The sequence below is a fragment of the Crocodylus porosus genome, unplaced genomic scaffold (assembly GCF_001723895.1).
Source record: "Crocodylus porosus isolate Cpor-Errol unplaced genomic scaffold, CroPor_comp1, whole genome shotgun sequence".
In the NCBI taxonomy this organism is placed as follows: Eukaryota; Metazoa; Chordata; order Crocodylia; family Crocodylidae; genus Crocodylus; species Crocodylus porosus.
The window spans coordinates 25236551-25258976 of NW_017728915.1; the positions used below are offsets into that span (position 1 = coordinate 25236551).

General features: G+C 40.7%; 1 protein-coding gene across 2 annotated transcripts in view; it reads right to left on the minus strand.

Moving 5' to 3' along the window:
- The window catches only part of LOC109310599 (transcription initiation factor TFIID subunit 4-like), a 202633-nt gene that overhangs the window by 118939 nt on the left and 61268 nt on the right, over positions 1-22426 (minus strand). For both annotated transcript variants that reach the window (XR_002101266.1, XM_019535852.1), the window contains exon 10: positions 16454-16623. Coding sequence is in view for 1 of the 2 variants with exons in the window: in XM_019535852.1 (XP_019391397.1) it covers positions 16454-16623 (170 nt within the window). In the remaining variant the exon portion in view is untranslated. The remainder of the gene's footprint in view (positions 1-16453; positions 16624-22426) is intronic.

The window sequence follows — 22426 nt, forward strand, 5'->3', positions numbered from 1 at the left end:
TCAACAGCAGTAAACCATCACGTCTAAAAAATGAAGAAGAATCAGTGAACAGTAGTTTTATATTGATATATACTTCTGTTATTTTAATGATGTGATTTAAAATGAACTGGCAGTCTTCAGCATCACCCTTGGCTTTATGTCAGCAATGGGTTTGGTTCAGTCAATCACTGACACTACTGAAACAGTGAGCTGCCATTCACCAGCAGGGGGCACTGCAGTAAATCCTTTCTTTAGGCAATGGCACAATAGAAAGTCAGTTGATTAAAAAATGCATATTTCAAACAAATCTGTCATGATACAAGACTTACAACAACCATCTTCCAACAAAATGGTTTGGCATTTTTTCCATATGCACCACAGTAGCATTCTCTGCTACAAAAAATTATTCAGATGTATAAAATTGTTGAAGTAATACAGCCCAAAGTGAAAATTGCTTCTGAATTCTGTTTGTAGATACAGCTATTATAACTGATTTTTTTACTAAGCCATATGAAAAAGATTATGTTTCCTGAAGCTCTCTCTCTGCTCATCTTTCCTTCAATTTTTTTGATCTGTAGTGTCTATTTAAATGTATATTTTATTACAACACTACAGTGTATCATTCCCCCACTTCCCAGAGCTGAATTCACTATGTCACATATGTCTGATATTAATTTTTTTAATGACACTATGAAGTTATTATCTCTTAAAATTAATTTAAGTTGTCAATAGTTTCACACTGTAAGTGTAACCTTAAGGAACTTAGCAACAGACAAACACTTTTTAAACTGATCTTTGTTTTATCACAATATGAAAAGAAAAACTTTCTTGAGCTCCAACTAGTCCTCAGCCAAAGCAATAGAGTTGTACATGTAACAGAAGGCAGCACTGGTCATGCAGACCCAAATGCAGCAACAGTGACTTGTGCAAATGAAGTCTCATGGGACTATAGACATAAGAAATATTTTTGTGAAAGGCAGACTTGCACTATCAAACCCAAATGTGTATATGTATACACATATAAGCAAAACTGACAGTCAGTACAAAATAAAATTAGTCACAACTAAAAGACAATATGCAAGTAAGAGGGAAAATTAGCCAACTAAAATCTAATAGATGAATTATGGTGGAGATGTATGCGGAGGTTTGAGGAAAAAATGTCAAAACATTAATGTTTCCTTGAATTTTAGGATCAGTAAAAATGGATATCCATTTCTGAGGGCATTAATATTACAGTGCACATAATCTTGCTGGCATTTCCAACACAACATTCCTGTTCTAGCAGAGAGGTCGGCAATCCCCAGCACATGTGCCAGAGTGTGACACAAAGGCATTTTGCTTGGCACCCATGCCTTGGGGAGGATGGCAGGGAAGGAGTCGGGGCTGTCTTGTCATGCAACAAGGACCAGGCCCCTCACAACTCCTCCACTGTTTTTGCCCAGAGGCATGTGTACACCTGCTGCCAGCAACGAGCCAGGCCAAGGCTTTACAGACCCTGATGCGGCAGCTTGCAGCCTCCCTGCCACCTGCTGCAAGCAGGCCAGGCTCTGTGGCAGGCAGCAGGGGCCTGTCCAGAGCCCAGGCCAGCTGTGGCAGGTAGCCAGGAGGCTGCAAGCTGCTACACTGAGGTCTGTGGAGCCCTGACTCAGCTTGCTGCTGGTGGCGGGTGCAAGTGCACCTGGGGCCAATGGTGGGGGAGCTGCAAGGGGCCCAATCCTTGCTGTGGCAGTGCAGCCATGGACTCTTCCCTGCCATCCACCTTGAGGTGCATGTGCACCCACTGTCAGCAATGAGCCGGGCTGGGGCTCCACAGACCTCAGTTCAGCTGCTTGCAGCCTTCTGGCTGCCTACCACAGCCAACCCGGGCTCTGGGTTGGCCCCTGCCACCTGTCACAGAGCTCAAAGCAGGTGACAGGTGCTGGGAGCAGGTGCACATGCACCTCAGGGCAGATGGTGGGCAAGGGTGTTGGGGCTGCGCTGCCAGAACAAGGACCTGGCACTCCAACTTCTTGCAAGTTGAGGTTGGGGAGTTTTTGACACTAGCGCAGTTTCTTGTCCATGCAACTCTTGGATAAATACAGAAACAAGAAAATAAAGAAGCAAAGTTCAGATTTTCTATAAATTGAATTTATTTGCACCAAAAAAATTGCCTACGGACAAAAACCTAAACCTTTTGGAATACTAACTTTGTCTCTTCTTTTTGTATATTTAGAGCCTAAAATGCACCTCATTTTGAAGCATTTCTAGTATAAGAAGGGGTTAGTCAGTTCTTTGGTATCCCACAGTGTTCTGCTCTCTCTCCATTCCCGCTATGGGTTGGGAGGGGGAAAGAGAGGGGCAGTCGGCCAATGAGCACTGTTTGCTGAGCTTGGCCATCCTCTGCAATCTTGAGAACATGAGGCACATGCAAGAAATGTTCCTCTTCAGCCCTGGAGAGCAGGACAACCTCCACTCTGCATGCATGCCTCTCCACTATTGAACCCCTAGAGTTCTAGTAGGGCAGGAGGAAGTGTGTGTGGGGGGGGGAGGGAGGAGGGGACAGCTAGGCACTTAGTAGGGGTGTATGAAACAGGCCGTATTCAATTCAGATTCAGCCCAAATCAGGGATAGTGATTCAATTCGTTGAGTCGGATCACTGTTTCAATTTGATTCAGCAGAATCCGAATCTGAAGATTCGATGCTGATTCAAAGAATCAGCAATTCGGCCACAGACACAGCTTTAAAAGTTTTTGCTACATACCTCGAGGTACCAGCACAGCTCGTGAATGCTGCAATGCTAGGGTGGATGGAGTGTCCCACAGGAGCATGGGGGGTCCCCCATGTGCTCAGCGGCAGGCCCAGGTATGCCGAGCACGTGGGGAGGATCCCCCTGTGCCCCTCCAGCTCAGAGATAAGCCATGGGGGGACCCTGGGTGCCAATCAGGAGGTAGGAAGCACCAGGAGGGGCCGGGGGATGTCCCCTTGTGCTCCCTGGCAGACCTGGAAGTGGACCAAGAAGTGCTTCTGGTCCACTTCTGGATCCACTGCCGAGCGCACTAGGGAACCGCCCCCCACGCTCCCGTGGGATGCTCCATCTGCCCCACCATCTCAGCATTCACAAGCTGCCTGGTGCCTTCAGGTATGTAGAAAAAACATTTAAAGCTGTGTCTATGTCCAAATCATCAAATCTTTCCAAATCTCTCCAAATTGATTCAGAGGGTTCCAATTCAATCTGGAGAGATTAAAGGGTCTCCTGATTCTATTCGAATTGGGAGATTTGGCTGCCAGATAGGGCCAAATCTCCACCAAATTGAATCGGTAACCAAAGCTTCACACAGCCTTAGCACTTAGCCATCCTCAGTAATCTCCAGTGCCTGGGGTGGTACGCAAGAAAGCCTCTTCAGTTTCAGAAGGAGGGAAGATTATTTGTCGCATTCTTCTCAGCCTCCAAAACCAGGAGATTGGAGACTGAGCACATAAGAAAGCATTCATTAGCTGTATGACTCCACTCTTCCACCCTCTCCCATGGGATCACACCCCTGGATGGGAAGGACACCTTGCATACTGTTGTAGCAATTCTGAAGTGCTCAGATGAAGGGAATGAAGGAACATGGGAAAAGGGTATGGCAGCGCACCAACTGAAATGGAATTTGGAACAACTTAACTGTACATCTGTCCGTGGCTTAAGCCAGGGGTGGGCAGCACCCTGCAGTGTTGCGTCACTTTAACAGAGCTCGGCTTCAAGTACAGGCCACTTCCAACTCTAGCTCCAGCCATGGCCTGGGCTGAGTCACTGCCACCCCCCTGTAACAGTGCTACCTACCACTGCTTCTTCCTGGCACCTAGGCAAAGTCCCACCCACCTCAAAACACTGCTAAAGCCCTAACTCTCCACAGACTAGATAAAATGGCTCCCTGGGCTGAATCTGGCAGTGATTCCTGACCCATGACCTAAGCCTAATTCCTGGGCTTCCTGGAGAGCCTGAGTTCAACAGGGAGGTAAAAAAACCCCATGATTTTACTCAGAGATCAGTCAACTTCAGACAGTAGTATTCTTAACAGCCCTGTCATGGCAATGGTCTTTCAAGGTTTACATTCCTTTCTTAAATCACTTCCCTGTAATACCGGTAAGTTTGAGACACAAGACCTGGAATTATGTTGTCCCCAAACTTCTCCAACTATTCATTGCTGGTTACCCCTACAACAGATATGGGAGAAACTGCAAGATTCAGCTCTAAATATGAATAAAGAACCAGATCTATCCTGACTTATAGTGTAAAGGTGTATGAACCTGGGGCCTTCTTTTGTTTCCTTCAAGGCTTTTGAATGCCTAAACAAATACTTTATATTATATTACTCAGCAGCAGCAGAAAAGCACTGGCAGGACACATCTATGGTCTCAAATAAATCTTAAAAATTCACTGTGGGCCAGCTTTTAGTATTACAAACACCTTCCTCTACTTCCATGTAGAAGAGTACTCAACCCTAAAGTAGCCCCTGACCCTCACAGATATCCAGCCTGCAGTTATTATAATCAAACTATTTGAAATTTTTTAACCTGGATTCTCCTGTATTTTTATGCTTTTCCACTGATTACTACTTCCTCGAGTCCTTCTTGTTTCCAAATTCAATATGTTCTTTGCCTTCTCTTCTCCCCACAGCACACCTCCTTCAGCATGCCTCAGTCTTCCTTTTATCCCCCTAAAGACTTCCAACTTATAGTATTGGGGGAAAAAAGAGAAAGCATTTATTCTGTTGCATTGCTTTAAGTTGTAAATGCTAAAATACTAAAAAATACCTTTAAGCTTTATAAAATGTTTATTTTAATAGACAATGTGCTAGGTTAATAGTCCCTGTTCAAGAAGAGAACAGTAAAAGTTTTCAAAGCTAGGACTAAGATAGATGTATTGAAACTGGACATGTATAGTACACACCCTCCCAATGTTAGATTCTGGTATATGCTAGTCATTTAGCTAATTTTCACATGCAAAAAGTTAACTAAATTACAGTTATGTATTACCACAATGTAGCTGCCCATTAAAATATAAATAATGGAAGACCCCAAAGCTGGCATACTCCATATGCTTTTTTTAACATATTAATTTTTATTCTATGAGAAGACACATATTTGACTTATGAAATCTATTGCTGGATATATATGGAGTGTTTGGGAGCTTCTCTGGGTTTCCTGAGGTGTAATCAATAGTGACATTTCAACACCTGTTCAAAACTACCAACACTGAGGTACATCCCCAGAAGGTATTTTGCAAATTTAGGGACTGTGGTAAAACATCAGCACAATAACTTTAATGCCCCCCCTTTCTCCCCCCACCCAAAAAAAGAAAACCCCCCAAAAAACAACTTATGAACAACTCCAAAACATACAGGTAAGTATCCTGGAAATATGCTGTCATTTTCACCACAAGAGAAAGCAGGCATTAAAGAAAGAGGTATCTATGTAGTTATACAAATCCCATGTAACATACAGGATTCCCTTGATTTATACAAGTTCTGTATATGTGGATTTGCTCTTATGTGACGACCCTTTTTATACCCCAAATTCATTATATGCAAGGTAAATTCACTCTTATGAGATCAGCATAGGTGTATCCCCCTCTCCCCCAAGCAGGTAAGTCTGTTAGTCTGTGAGGGAGGGGAAAGGGCCATGAGGGGAAGGGAAGGGTGAAGGTAAGGCTGGGGCTGGCACCGGGCTCTTCCCTGTGCTCAGTGTGGGCAGCAGCCTGAAGCAGGACAAGAACAGGCTGGGGCTGGCAGCACCACCAGGCTCCTCCCAGGGCTCGGGTGGGCCGCAGCAATGGGGGGGCGGGTGACTGCAACCACCATAAATTTCACTGTAGTGCCCCCATAACCTGCCTTCCCAGCACCGGGAAGAGCCCGGTGCTGTCGCCAGCCCCAGCCTGCTCTCATCCCACTGCATGCTGCTGCCCGCCCTGAATGCCAGGAAGAGCTCGGTTGCCGCTACTGGCTCCAGGTTGCAGTAGCTGCCAGCCCCAGCCTGTGGCAGGACAAAAGCAGGCCCTGAGCATCAGGAAGAGCCCAGTGCCACCGGCCCCAGTCAGCAGCGGCTGCCAGCCCCAGCCTGCTCTCATCCTGCTGCAGGCTGCTGCCCACCCCAAGCACCAGGAAGAGCCCAGTGCCACCATCAGACCCAGCCTGCAGTGGGATGAGAGCAGGCTGCCGCCCACCCTGAGCACCAGAAAGAACCTATTGCCAGCCCTGCTGCAGCCCTGGGGAGGGCTGACAATACCTGCTTGCAGCCACTGGGCTGCACTGTGCCCCTCTTCTCACTCCTTCCCTAGCCCCAGCCTCACTCCCTCTTTTCCTCCCTGCCATGGGAACGTATCCCTATTTCATACACTATAAACTGGGTTCCCTTTATGCAAATTTGATTCATGCACAGTTTTCTGGGAACACATCTACTGCATAAATCGAGGGAAACCTGTATTATAAAATTAATACATTAAACTGCATGTAAACTGAAATATACGAACTCAAAAAAAAAAAAATCACATACCAAACTATTGCTAGTTTTAAACTGTTTCCCCTCTGATAAATGCCAGTAAGACTGACTTGGCAAAGTAAGGGTCAACAAAGACCAACATTATGATCTCCCTTAGGCCTTATTCACAGAAAAAGAGGTGAAGCATAGTACAGTTCTTCCAGTTCCAATGCAGCTACTATACAAGTACAAAGCACTTATACTGGTATAGTTTATTTCTGTAGAAAGTAAGGGAATAAGCTATGGTGTAAACAGTTTTATGCCTATATAACTGCATCAACTCTCATTTGTGCCAGTATATTTTAGTAAATATTCAGTTATACCAAAATAAAATTGGTGTGTAAACCAGGCCACAATGGTCCAATCCTGCTTCTCTTGCACACTTAAAACTCTGAGACAAGTGACTGGGAGTTTGGAGAGTATAGAAAATGCAGTAACAGGCCATTCATGGAGAAAGAAGAGAGAGAAATCAGCAGCATAGTACAGTTAAACTCATAAAAATACCTAAAATCATCCAGCATCTCTCCAAGAGATGTGAGAGCTGCCAAACTCTGGAAATGTACCTTTCATCTCGTTTTCTGGTGAAAAAAAAGTGCTTGAGGAAGTTCAGTAAGAGGCTTGACCTAATCTAGACATAATAAGACAATCTAGCTTGCAAAATTCAGTCTTTAAACCAAATAGTTACACAGTTGAAGGATAATTACTAATCAATAGTTTTTATTCTCAGTGGTCTCTCTCACCAAAAACCAGTCCCCAAACACAGCTTTGTTTAGATAACTGGAGAAAACTGGCAAGGAAAGCTACAAAGGAGGACATCATGAATCAGGGAGGGGCATCTAGATGTGTAGACTGACCAACATACAGAAAAATCAAGCGTGCTTGGTGAAATATGGGACAAAAGATCAGTTGGTAAGTGGACATGAAGGGAGGATGCCAGCATGACTAGAGAGATCCAAGAAATAATAGCTTTCAGAAAATGAGACTTCTTCCCTATCACTACAGGACTCTGTAATTTGTAAGAAGTGCTGAAGGCTAAAAGATTTCTGAAAACTACAACTTATTCCCAGCCCACAGGAATGGACAGAAATGTCCACTCCCATTAAGTTGCATCACAACATTTGAGAGAAGCTGAAAAGTCAAAGAGGAGATTAGACCTGGAATGGGTACAGGCCATAAGGCAACTGAACAAACAAGAACCTCACTAGACGCAAAGATTACAACCACAATCTGTTTCAAAGATAGCAGATCTGATTATCTGAAATATGTAAAAAAACTATCCAGGAATATGTGTCTCTTGGGAATGGGTTACTCGCTATAGTATTAGATCCAAAAGGGATGTCAGAGGGACCAAACTGGAAAGGCAAAATAATGGTACTGATCCAAGTCTTTGAGGGAAAAAAACAAGGAAACAAAAAACAGGGAAACTATATTCACTCCTGGGCCTAGCGAATCTAGAATTGTTTACTCTTCCCAAGGTTAAGCTTAAGATTAAGAAAAGATGCTAAATTATTACAGGACCCTGGGTCTAAAAATGGGGAACAGAGCTTGGGTAAATTGAGGTAAGCTGCCCCAGAAGTGCCAGTGAGAGTAGACATGCAAGGATGGAGACTGACCAGTCAGGGTCTACAAGAAGCAAGCCACAACTTGGTGGACTAAGTTACGTCTATATTATGACATGAGGGGAAGGCCAAGCACATGTAAGGGAACATGCATATAGATTTCTTGTTTGTTTTAAATAATTTTCTGCAAGTGTTGTGAACCTTTTGGCAAACAAATCCTATCTTACTTTGAGGAAACTGCTTCCATGTCACTGCATACTAGTACTCACGGGTTCCTTAAGGAAATCTATTGCAGGAGCCTACTATGTCACTAGAAGGGTATATAACCTTGGGAGCAAGTCAGGGAATAACCGGATTATATACAGCCTCAGCTCTCAGAAATGAAGCCGTTACCCTATCACCTTAATAGAATGCACTTGGGGGACTAGAAAACGATCTCAGATGGGGCAGCCTATCCAGGGACTAGGACATTGAGTTCTGAAAATACAATCAACTACTACTGTATATACTCATTACTAAAGAAAAGCTCTTCTCATTATGACCACTGAATCCCAGTACAGACTGGGTTCAAATGCAGCAGGAACAACAACATTTAGGGGCCAAATCAGTGCAGCAGTATTTTGAAAACGTATTCACATTCACATTTCAGGGGAAAAGAATTGACTGAGGGGGATAAAAAAAGATATTGTGGAGAAACCTTTATGATAAACTTCAGCTTGCTTTGAAAAAAACACTGTAACCTTAGTATGAGCAGCAGAATTGCCAAATAAAGATAATTAGCAGTCATTTCAATCCATTTTAGAAACTGTATTACCTTTTCTCCTCTTTCCTTTAAAGATCCTTGACATGACTTCCCCCTCCACAAAGATGTCCCAGCATGTTTTGAGAGTTGGTGACATTAAGTACCAGCACTAGAGCATGGAGTCTGCCTATGGAAATAAAGTAAGTCAGCTTTATTGCAATATTGAATGGTTCTCTAAGGTTTTCTTTTTATTGTTCCTATTTTACAACCCCGAGTTTACAAATTAAACATGAGTTGGAATCTGCCACCTGTTTCTATCATATGATGAGTCTTCATGGAATGGTTCTCCCAGCTTGACCCTCCTTTGAAGATCTCAAGAACTTCAAGCAATTCACAGACAAACCCTTATTCTGAGACAGCTGGAGGTGTTATGGAAGGCCCTGAAGGCCAGAACCACCCTCCGGGGACAACAGGATAATTAAAGGCTATACCACTAGATAAGAAGCATAAATAGAAGTACAGCATGGCACTATGAAAACAAAACTTTAATTCTCCAGCTGTTTCTGGGGCAAGTATGGCCATGTTCTTGGTTCAGTTACAGTAAAATCCACAAAAAGTTATGACTGAAGAGACCCACTAATTTTATTTATAAATCTAATGGTCTGAAAAAAGTAACAATTTTAGTTTATTCATGAGGAATTGCTGCTTGATAGAAGAATATCAATGCTGTTTACTAAATACAAATAGCACTGCTGAAAACATAATAAAGTCTCTTTTGTGTTGCTGCATATCAGAGCCAACAAGAATAATAAAAAGAAAACCTTAGAAATACACAAAAAATATTGAACAAGAGCTGTCTTACCTTTTACTGAAAGGCAAACTCCAAGCTCTCAGGTGGTACTGAAGTTACCATTCCCATACATGTTGGGACATCTTGTAGAACAGGAAGTCTAATCATCAACCTATTAAAAAACACAGAACAATAACACTGTTTAACAACATGTTTAAATGCCTATTAATTATGCTTATTTGGCAATACTGCTGCTGATACTAAGACCAAAGCATTTTTTTTATTTAAAGGAATGTTGAAACATCATTATTACTTAAAAGTAAAACATTTCACTAAATTGTTTAACATTATCAATAACACAAAATTAAAAGAAAGTATCAAATAAACAAGCATCATAGACTAATTTCCTTTTTCTGTCTCAAAATGCTAGATGAAGGTTCTGGATACATTTGTTAAAAATGAATGATGCATATTTTAAAATTTCAAACGATGCATATTTTAAAATTTCAAAACAAATTAAATCAATAAGATTATCTTTTCACTGTGACAAATATATATATATATAAAATATGAACTAAATAACAATGAATATGAAAGTATTTCAAATTTCAAATGCCATATTTAAAAGTTCTTCATGCAATGTGTCATGTCTCTGCAGGTTCCTTTATAAGAATTGAAATGGACCTTACATACTTGGGATGCAAACAATTTTACAAATTAAATGATAAGATACAATACCTAATGGAAAAATTCTTACTTAAAAGAAGCACCTAGAAACAAGGAAAATAATCATATAAGCATAGGTTGGGTGGGCTGCCCATGTTGTCAGAACAATGTACAACTTCAAAAAGCTATGCTTAGGAAGGGCAAGCATTATGCAAATATTAAAACTACCTCCAAAGACATTCAAGAGTAATGTCCACAGGAATGTAGGAGGCCATCATGATAGAAAAATGCTGGTGGAGAAATGGTAACATTTCAAACCACATTTCAGTTTAAAGACAAATTAATTCAAGAATAGAGTTATAGTCCAATGGTGAAAACAAAAAAAATCATTTTAACATAACAGAACAAAGAAAGAGAAGCAAAAAAATAACATGCATAGTAATCCAGTGGGCAATCAGATGGCTCTAAACATCAGAACACCAAGACAATCTAAGCAGATATAAAAGCCATCTTCAGTAAACCAATTACAGCCATAAGTATACTCTTATGTTAGCACTGTTGCATATTTGAAAGCACATCATCAATAGTACAAGTGTCAACTTATTCAAACATGAATGTAACTGTTGGTAAACAGGCAGGCAGAATAGGGATGACAAAATGCCTCTATTTATTATTAAACTAATAACAAATGCTCAGTGAAAATTAGACAGAAGGCTCTAAAAGTTATTGGAATACTCTTTATGGAACAAGGCCAGATTTTTTAGGTGATTCTAACATAATACAAAATGCCCTCCTGAGCATTCAACTTATTTATTCAAAATATACACACATGCTGCTGTTTTATTCCATGATGCAACTATTGTGTAGATTCAGTACAACCGTAACATAACTTATACTCCAAAAAATGAAACATAGATATGCTTTTAACCCTTTAAGCTTTTTAGATTTAACAGAAAAGCACAAAGAAAATAAAGTAGACACCCAAACACAGAATGGTTTTAAGATCACTGATCAAGGCAGAAGAACCATCAATGCTGGCAAACAGCACTTAAGGATATGTTATATAAACAGTAACAAAATGTAAAATCTAAATTATGTTGAACCTAACTCTTACATTGACAGAGACAACGGCTTCACAGTAGCACGCTGAGCTGCCCTGCAGACATTGTATTTAAGAACAACTTCAGGCCTCTTAATTCCCAGGTTAGGAGAATTCGGATGCATCAAAGAGGTGCATTTTCAAGTTTCATGATAATTGGGTTGCACCTCCCAGTGTGTCCTTGCCTATCAATTTATTCTGAATAGGCCAGGCCCTACCGTTGCAATTTCTTATGAATAGGAAAAATGTAAACACATGGCATATCTTGTAAATGTAAAAAACTGAATGCATGGTTAGATTCATTAGACTGTCTCACATAACATACAAATACCAAATTATTGCTCAAAACCAGAAAGTTTCACAACTTACAACGATTCCAAATGAATGACAGGTAGAAAAAAATATCCATGACTCTCCCAGTGAATCATGATTCTTTACATATAAACAAAATAGAAATAAGTTTGATAGTTGCAGTGGGTTAGATATGGCTAGCAGTGGGGGTTCTCTCTTAGCCTCTACCTATAACAAGTATAGTGGGAAAAGGAAAATTGAGGATGAACAACAGGATTTTTATAGACAATACAATACATTAAATTGTGGAATAGTCACTAGCCTAAATGGTAGAGTAAGAATCCCCATTACTTGGTATATTTGTTGCTAGACCAGACTGAACATTATAAATATGCATTGGAAAACAACCCTGCATTAGCAAGAAAATGGATGGTTCGACTCAAATAGGCTTTTTGTGATCTACAGCTTCTCTCATTCACAGCAGCCTGTTTAGAGGCTCAGTTCATTTGTGGAAAAGTAAAGTTAATGCCTCTTAGACACTTTAGGTCAATTCTGAGATTTCATATAGTTAATATTACTTGTATATCCTACAATGCATGTCAGTCTTATTTTGTTCCTGTACATTAACAATGTTCTAAGAAAACCTTTTCTTTTTTCTCGCTTTTCATATCTTTTCCCTTTTTCCTTACATGTCATTGTCAGTGTATATAAATAAATTCATTTTTTGTTCCAACCTACTTTTATGTCCCATCACCTTTTATTAAAAGGGACTATAACAAATTGTAGCCTAATTTGTATCTCTTCTCACAATCAGACTGTTACTGTCATAATTCCTGAATCAGGGAGTTTCTACTTTTCCCAAGACAGCTATGAACCAAAAAAGTAAACTGCCACTCTAGCAATAACCCACTTACAAGCTATGACATGTTATGTAGTAATCTTGCTAGTTTGCCGAACAATGGAAACTCAAAATATCAACTTCAGAGCTAGTTTTCCAAGATCTCATGAAGCCAAGAGATTTATTCACCAAAAAACCAAAGACTGACTAAAAATGAAACAACCACAAAATGATTATAGTTTATTTTTCATGTTTTCTCTCAAATGAAAACTAACTATAGAGTTAGGAACTTTCACTATTATTTACTGGGTAATTGGAACCATGGTGTGGGTTTAATCAATTTTTCGTGGCTCATCAAGGAAATACTACCCAGGTGTGCTAATGGAGCAAGCAAAAGGGTCTAGAAAGTTTGTTAAAAATGCATACACAAACAGAACCAGCAGAACAAGAGAAGTTAGAGACTTTAAATATGGTTCTTTAAATGTTAGATGCCATTATGTTGTGCTGCCATACAGAAGAATCAGAATTTAAGCTTTACGACCTTGGCTGGACTAGCAACAAAAATATACTGCCTGGTGCAAAAACATTCATTCCTGACTTTGAATCAAGGCAGTTTGAAACAATCAAAATCCTTGTCTTCCTTCATGAATAAATGGCAGGAATTACTAGCCAAAGACGACAAGACATGAAATTGGAGACGGAAGGCATGTGGGAAGTCAACTAGTGTCTTTCCATTAATGCACCTTTCACTCATTACATTTAGAAGGAAAATAAAATAATATTTATTTATATTTAAAATAAACTTCAAACTATAATGCTGCCAACTTACTGTAGAGATTAGAATGTACAATATTTTAAGAAGAAATCTCTTTTCTATAACTTTGAGGCATTTGGCTGCTGGTCACTGCCAGAGACTAAATAGCATCTGCTCTCACTTTAGCAGTTTATATTCTGACTCTGGTGAATGGAAGCACAATCTCTGAAACAGCCTTTGGGGAAAACTACTGAGTTTCTCTACAGAACTCTTGCTCAGAAAAGAGAGAGGAGATTAATATTACAGAAAACTTGAAAGAACCAGCTTCTGAGAAAAGAGTGAATAACAGTTTCCTAATACTGTATATACGTCAAGCCTTTCTTTTACTAAAACATTACAAAGGTGCCTTAAAACTTAGCTGACTACCAAATATGACTGGGTTTAAAGACAGAAAATAAGTTACAATGGCAAATCTTTCAGATACACTGCTTTCTCTTATATCCAATGTATTTCACCTTGTTCATCAGCAGGCATAACAAAAAACAGAATAACAGGGGTGTAACAGAGACTCTCCTTTCCTAACGTGCTTAAGAATGTCACAGGCTTCTTGTCTGCGTCCTGGCATGTCTAGCCATAGCAACACATGGTAAAACTGAATTCTGTAATACTCAGTGTCATTATTTTAGGTGCCCAGTAGCACAAACTAATTTTATACATTCCTGTGTGATCAACAAAATCTGGCCACACACAATGGAAACAAAGTTTCTAAAAGCTTCAAACTCAGCTGCAGAAATTCTCTCCTTAAGAGCTGTAAATCCTACATAGTAGCCACAAGTGAATCCCACAACCAGTGTCAAAAATATAGAAGTCTATCTATAAAGCCAAAATAAAACTCTGTAAGTGGCTGCAGGAGCTCACTTGAAGTGGCTGTTCACTTGGATACGTTGCTTTGTGAAATGTAAATCCATGGAACTGTTCTTGAAAGTTATCACTGAAAACAAAACTTTTCCAAAAAGCCAGTAAAGCTTCAGACTAGCCATAGTGACTTTTTCCTCAAAGATGCAAACCCCAAAAGGCCAAGATGAATACCAGTGGAAATGGAAAAAATAACTAAGGCTTACACATGGCACCTTCATTAGTAAGTCTCATTTCCATTTTTTTTTTCTATTCTTGTTTAACACAACAGGATAGCACTCCTATTGATACTGTTTCAAAACACTTGTACTGAAAGTTGGTAACACCAGATTCACAGAATATGTGTTGGTAACACCAGATTCACAGAATATTTTCCCATAGCATCATCATCATGACACTGCAATCAGATAACTATGAATTTACACAGCATTTATTTTTCCCACTATAGCCCTAACTTTATAAGAAGACTGCTCGCCATACATATAAATAGGTTGCAATGCTATAAAGACTTAAGGGGGTTATGTAAAAAAGTTTGAATTTACTGGGAATGAAACCAAGGGTTACATTTTCAAAAGCACCTGTGCCACTTAAAACCTTAAAGCCAATTGATTTTTAGCAAGACTAACCCCCAAATTTTTTAAGACAGTCAGGTGACTGACTCCTTAAAAACCTGTAAAAATTCAAAACAATAAGATTAAGGCTTACAAATGCCAAGCATGTTTTGAAAATGGAATTTCAGCTTTTAAGGGAATTTTGTCCCTCTACAAATACTAAAGGACAATAACATAGTTTTCCTGACATTCTTAAAAACTATGAGTGAGATCCAATTCCATTTATTGGGCATTTAGGTGGATCCTATTCTACCTTGCTCTTCTCCCTGGAAAAAAAAACATTAATGGGCAAGCCCTTACCACTTTTTGTTGTTCAGGCTATGGATACACATTACATGTATGCCAGGAGAAAAGCTTTTCTCCCAGCACAAAAAGAGTTCAAGGGGTTTTTCTGCAAGAGAGAACTGGATCTTCCACAAACAACAAAACAAAACTGAGAGCACTTCCAACAAGGAAGAACTCTTTTCCCACACCAGTCTGAATACCTGTAGTAAGATACCCCCAGTATCCCACAGTCCACTTTTCCACCATCCAAACAGAAGGGAGGTAGAGCATTGCTCCCTATTAGTCCACCCAGGGTAAGATGATCAGGGAGCTCTATGGCGACCCTGCTGCCACTGAACCGACCCAGCTCCTTGGGTCAAAATATGGAGGAATGTCCCGTCCTGCCAACCAACTGACTGGAGGCATTCTCCCACAACTAAACCTCTCTTACAGCTCCAAAACAGTTCTAGCTGCCAAGGCTTCTGCCTCTTGCCCCATGCACAGCTTAGGGTTGCCCTGGAGCTGGGCACAGTGCTGGGAGCTGGTCTCCTGCAGCTGGTCTCCTCTCAAAGGAAGACAGGGAAAGAACTGACTTCCAATCATTCCAGGTGTGTTGGAAATAAACACCTGCCCCTCCTTTCACTCCCAAGGTTAAGATAAGAGAATATTACAAACATTGAGCATTAACAGTTTTTCAAGAATTATAGCCAAAGTAGAAGAGGATTGCATAAGACCTAATAGGTATCACAGGATCTGGCCTATGTGAACACTACAAGCTCACCCAGTTACAGTAACAGGAAAAAGTACTGAGTACAGTATAATAAACTTCCCTTCTATTTATTCTTTTACAGTGTTACTAATTTTAACTTTTTTAAATTGAAGAATTAATTCATAGCATTTGTTTTTCAACTGGTAGCATAAATAATTTTATCTCCACTGTGGTATAAATTCCATGGAATTTAAGGCATTGTAGAAATTAAAAATAGGTACATGTATCTATATTTTTTTTTAAGAAAAACATCTGGGCAGACAATCTCAGTCCTTTGCTCACCCACTAGAGGAAAAATGCAGGAGTTCTGGACTATACTCACTCAAAGAAATGCTCTTGGACCTGAAAGTTACTTTACCTCTGTGTCTTAGCTTCTTGATGTGTAAAATGTGAACAACACCCTACCTGAAAGGGGCACTGGGAAAATTAATTAATGTTCACATGACACTGAGATCCATGGATGGAAGGCAAAAGAGAAACAAAGTATTAAATGTAAGAATTGTTCTGTTGCAATTTGAAACAAGATATTATGAAACTACTTGCATAAAAGAAATACTTACAGTAGCTTAATTACACCAGTCCAGAAAGCTACAGCACACTGTGCCTGAACCAAAACTTAAACTTGAAATGAACAGATCTAAAGGAACTACTATGAAAAACAAATGATATACTTCTCACCCATTTCTAGTATGCGCTTATGTAAAGGGATAGCTGCAAGAAAGGGCTCATCTTTACAAGACTGTATCTGTGTTCCAACCAAGTCAGAATTGGTTGCCATGATTCGGGCATTTTCTTCATTTAGGTTAACTCCAGCCATAGAGGCAACATCATTGATGTCATCATCATCTCTATAACAAAAGCATAAACAAAAGATAATTTTGTATGCAACACAACCTTTACAAATTCCAAAGAGAATAATCATGCAATGCCTAATAAGAAATGTGAACCAGTTTGATGGTACAGCTCCACATTATTATGGAAAAAGATTCAGATAAGAACATAATGTATTTTTCCAACCACTCAGCATCAAGCAATCTACAAAAGTGGTGTAATTTATCTCAAAGGAGACTGTATGCACCATACTAATTTGGCACCTTTCCTCTGCCTGGTAAGAGCGCAAACTGTAACAGCATGACAGATCATGAAAGTTAATGGCAGTCACAGACCAAAAGTCACTCACTTTGCCTTGCACACGGGTAATGGTGTGGGAGGCAATCAGTTAGCAACCAACAAACAAAAAGTGCACAGATATTAAAAACAATGCACTATTTTATTTCAAATCTCTCAGATTTTAGAAAGTTCTTGTAACACCTGGATCCTTTGTGTTTGGCTGACTACAGATAATTTCTGTTTAGGTTTGAACATGGTCAAGATATCTACTGAGGTTTTTCTTCCCCCTGGGGATTTACAAAGACTAGGTGCTTTTTTAAAATTAGTTTTATACTTCTATTATATTTTATTCTACCTAGGTCCTTATATATTGCCTATCATTGTAAATGCCTTCAAGTAAGTGCATTCCAGTACTGCATTAAGCAAGATAACTTCCATCTGCCATATGTCTGTCCTCTCATCGTCTCCTTAGTTTGGTGGCAGGATTGGTAGCAGAAGGACAGTATGTATAGAGTATCTTTTTGTGGGGAGGAGGGCAGGGAGCCAGGGGGAGGTCAGGGGGGAGTTTCTGCAGGGGGAGGGTTTGATTTGGTTTGGTTTCCATGTAGTTAAAGTTGGAGACAGCAAGGGCAAAGAAACACCACCTATGCTGAAGGTGTGTGATGGGCCTTAATTCCCTAGGCAGCACATTTCAGCCTGCTAAAGTCTCTCGCCTACAGAAACACTCTTCTTCATGATCAGGAAGCATTAGTGGCCTCACTGTAGCACACAGCAGCAGTGGGATCACTTGATTCCTTTTTTTAAAAGAAATTCCAGGGGATAATTGTACAATTAATCAGCCTTGATAGGTCTCATGCTGGGTTCAAAGGATTTCCATTTTTACCTTTCATTCAATGCATACATGAGACTGTTACAAAGGTCGCATGGGCTGCTATGAGAAAACATGGGCAGCTGGATAGTTACTGTGTGGATGACACCAACTTTGTTTCTGCCTTATCCAACCCAGCTGGTGAAGCTCACCCTGGAGTGGTAATTGATAAATATATCTGCAGAGTTCTCTGCTCTACCTATTACATCCATTGGGAATTTACATGCTCAATGAAAAGCTTCAAGAAATGTAGTTGCTAAAACTACAACTGAGAGCAAAAACAAATAAAAAATGTTTTCTAGCCAAAAAACTTCAGAGTCTAAAACAGAAAATCAGCACCATCCCAGAGAACTAAGCTATGTTAACTGTATGAGGTAAAGGCACCACTCTATCAAACCCATGTGAGCTGAATCAAAAACTGAAATGTGTGAATGTGGTGATCCTGAACACAAACACATATTTAAATCAAGTGGTACAAAGAATAAGTAGAGTTAGAAAAAAAGGCTGGAGGCCAAAATCTCAAATAACTCAGGTATAGACCAAACTATCAACCCTGTTGAGTACATGCATATATATGTGTTAACTTGTACCACGAACCAGCAAAAACTGGTGAGACTGCTGAAAAAGCAGTGTCAAATCAATGGCACCTAGCTGTTACCCCAATAACACTCAACCCAGCTCACACAGCAGAGGAGTGCAGAAAGGTGTGGGCACACTATTTCTGCATGTACTTTGACCTAGCCAGAGTCCTCCGTCAACCTATGATCATGGAAGTATCCCAGAAATGATGGAGGCCACACGCTTTTTCTCCCTCCACCTCAACTAATACTTTTTTCATGTGGTAGTGGTTGGATCATCTCACAAAGGATTCAGCATCCACAACTGAAAAACTGTTGTCCTTCTTGAGGGATAAAGGATCTTATATTGCACCTCCACCTTTCCACTAAAGACACCAGGAAGGCCTAAGAAAGTAAGCAAGTGGCATCCCAAAGCCCAACTTCAGTCACCACTGGAGTAAACAGTAGTGAAGCATATCAGACATATTTTAAAAATGCCAAACCACAGTCTAAGAGCAGCACTGGCTTTAAAACAATCGTATATGTGAATGTTACAGGATCACAGGACTGTGTACAGCAACACACTTCCTGCCTGTGCCTGTGATGCACAAAGTAGGTATTAGCACACACACCAATGTAAATAACCAGAACAAAGACAACTCTATTTGTCTAACAGCAAACAAATATAACTGTATATAGCTTGCAAAGAGATCATAACCATAACCAATTAGTCTTATACTAACATTCAACCATTATATAAATATGCACAAAGGCAAGTCATATATACAGTTGGACAAATGATATGCAAACTAAATCATGTTACAATTAGTACTATAGCCATATCACAAAACCTAGCAAATACAATACTATTTATCTCTATATCAATGCTAAATTGTTTTCTTTTTACTAATTAACGTGCTGATCCTTTATTCCTATAAAGGAATAAATTTCTTGCACCGAGGTAATATACGGCTAAAAAAACAAGAGTCATAATTTTGTGTTCAATAAAAAAAATAAATGCATCTGGACCCAGTATTTTAAAAATAAATTATGCTTCTTCTACAGGCAGTATAAGCCGCAATACACTGCTGAAAACTTTCATTCCCTTCAGCTGCTCTATTAAGTTGCTTGAATTCTAAACATGGCACTTGCATATAATATATGCTAAATTTACATCCAAACTTTTTCCCTATCATTTTCATCATAATTATGGCACTTTACATTTTTCTAAATGTAAATAAATAGTGAAAAGTATATCTGCATCAATAGACAAAAGTGGTTCAAGTGAACTAGTTGCATAATTATGAAATTATGGAACCCAGTATAAAAGCATTCATGGGTTTAGGTCATCACAAAAACCCCTAGATATAATAATTTCCACATCTCCCTTAGCAATTATGTTATATATAATGTATATAAAGAATAAAAAAATATTACAGTACAGATAATCATTGGTGACTACAGGTTTTCCAGTCTGATAGCAAAATCCCAACATTTTTTGAATATGAAGAATTGTAGCATGGAAAGGAGTGGTTTTGGATGACATTATGAGGAAATATAACAAAAAAACCTGGCAAACATTCTCTCAATAGTTTTCTATAAAAGTCAAACTATAACTCCAGATCAGTGAGTTTTCAATAGTAATTCTGTAGAACAAAGATGCCATCCAGTGGTAGGTTAGATTGATAGTTACTATTTCCCATTCACATAAGAGCATATACTCTTTCACAACTTTAAATTCCTGCACATTACACTGTGCTAGCTCTAAGTCTATAATATAACATGTTAGCTTATAATTCCCATTTTTGTACAGCTGTGTACTGGCTCTTATGGTTCTGGAGGCAGTACCACAACTGCACATATTTTTTTAGTGTAGGGGGAAGCTCTCAAACTGTTCGAGAGCTTGGACAGCTTAACCACCAATGAGTCGTTCTTCCTCCAACATACAATCACAAAACCCACCTACTCTCCATTTGTGTCTCAGAATTATGGAACTGCTTACCTTGAATAGCAACGTAAAGACAGAAAACAAGTTATTTTTAGTTGTCCCTAATCTAATTTCAACAAATATGCAGAAATAAAAGAGCCAGCATTATGTAGCCAGCTATTTGATGCCTGTAATTTATAATTAAGTCCTTATTCACAGTTGCATACTATTATTCCCTCATAAGTTCTCAGCAGAGTTTGAACCTAGGACCTTCAAATACACAATGTGCAACTCTTGCACTTGAGCTACAGAAGTAGACAGTGACAGAAGCTAACTTATTCATGAAACCTTCTTTGTTAAGGAGTTACACAGTCACTTGTTAGAAATGTTAAATCTGACTAGAATCTCAGATGTGAGATTTTTCTGGCACCCAAGTAAACATGAAAATGTGAAAGGATGGATGACACTCAGGAGATCTAAGAGTTCTCTGGATTACAGTTTGAAAAGTGTGATAAAATAGTCACAATATTTCAGGTGAAAATGTCATACTGAGTAAGTATCAGCGGCATACCATATTGTACTTTAAAATAACTTTGAAGTTTTAAAGGTTAGTATAAAACATGCTTTGACTTATAGGAGCCTTGTACACGGGACAGGGATTTAGTCCCCTAAACTGAAATGGAGGGTTTTTAATTGCAATGATTAAAAACCTACTACTTCAATTTAGCAGTTTCTCTCACCGTGATGAGGGGCCAGATCCTTTTTTTTTCTTCACCCCTGCAGAGCCTGCCCACCTCTCCCACAGCCAGAGGACAAGATGCCAGCTGGCCAAGTGGCCTCTGAGCTGTCGGGGGGGGGCCATCCTTTCCTCCACAGTGGCGGCACCACCCGGGGCATCCGGGGTGGGCTGCTGGTGCTGCTGCCATGGAGAGAAGATCCAGGGCCCCCCACATGCTCAGGCCCTACCAGCAGCTCACCCACCAGCCATGGGAGAGGCAGGCAGGCTCCATGGGAAAAAAAGATGTAAAAACTTGCCACATTTTCCCCCCTCCCTCCTCAGAGGAGCCTGCCCATGAGAGCTCCCACCCGGCTGTGAAGCCTCTGAGCTGCAGGGGGGCCTGGTTCTTCCCTCCACGGCAAGGGCACCCCGTGTGGGGTGCTAGCTGTGCGGGTGTTGCCCCAACTCGCAGCTAACACCTGCCGGATCTCACTCTTCCCCAAGCCGGCGCAGGGAGCAGTACCCAGCAGGCTTCCAGTGCTTGGACTCGAAGAAGAGTTGGATCTGGTGTGTGCTGCCTGCGAGCTGGGGCTGCACCCGTGCAGCTAGCACTCTTCCCGGGTGGCCCTATAGGGTGTCGCTGCTGTGGAGAGAAGGACTAGGCCCTCCAGCAACTCAGGGGCTGCATGGCCCAGTGGTAGCTCGCATAGACAGGCTCTGCTGTGGTGGGGGAAAAAAAGCAATAAGGGGACTGATTCTCCCCCCCCAACCCCTCCTGCAGAGCCAGCCCACCTCTCCCGTGACTGAGGGGCAAGCTTCTGGCAGGCCCTGAGCCCAATCCAACTGTTCCCTGAGCCTGAGCCCAGGCTGGGGCAGTACTCGCCTGTTAGCAGCCTGCCTGGGTGGCTCCAGGGGGTACTGTGGCAGCAGAAGAAAAGACTGGAGGCCCTCCACAGCTCAGGAGCTGCTCAGCCCACCAGCAACTCATTCGCTGGACATGGGAGACACAGGCAGGCTCCATGGAAAAAAAAGAAAAGAATAGGGCCCCTCATTGTTTCTGCCTTCAGCCCACCTCTCCCAAGGCAGGGGGGTGAGCTGTCAAAGGCTGCAACATTACATATACCTACACTGCAGACTAAACTACATGAGAATGTGGTTTAGTTTGCAATGTAGCAAACACTTTTAAATCATGACACTCCCCCTTCCCCACGCATGTTTCATAGTTGGTAAGGTCAGAAGGGACCCAAGCAGATCATCAAGTCTGACCCCCTGCCATGGCAGGAAAGAGTACTGGGGTCAAACGACCCCGGCAAGGTATACATCTAGCCTCCTCTTAAAGACCCCCAGGGTAGGAGCCAGCACCACTTCTCTTGGAAGCTGGTTCCAGATCCTAGCTGCCCTGACCGTGAAGTAGCGCCTCCTGATGTCTAGTCTGAATCTGCCCTGTGCCAGCTTGTGACTGTTATTCCTG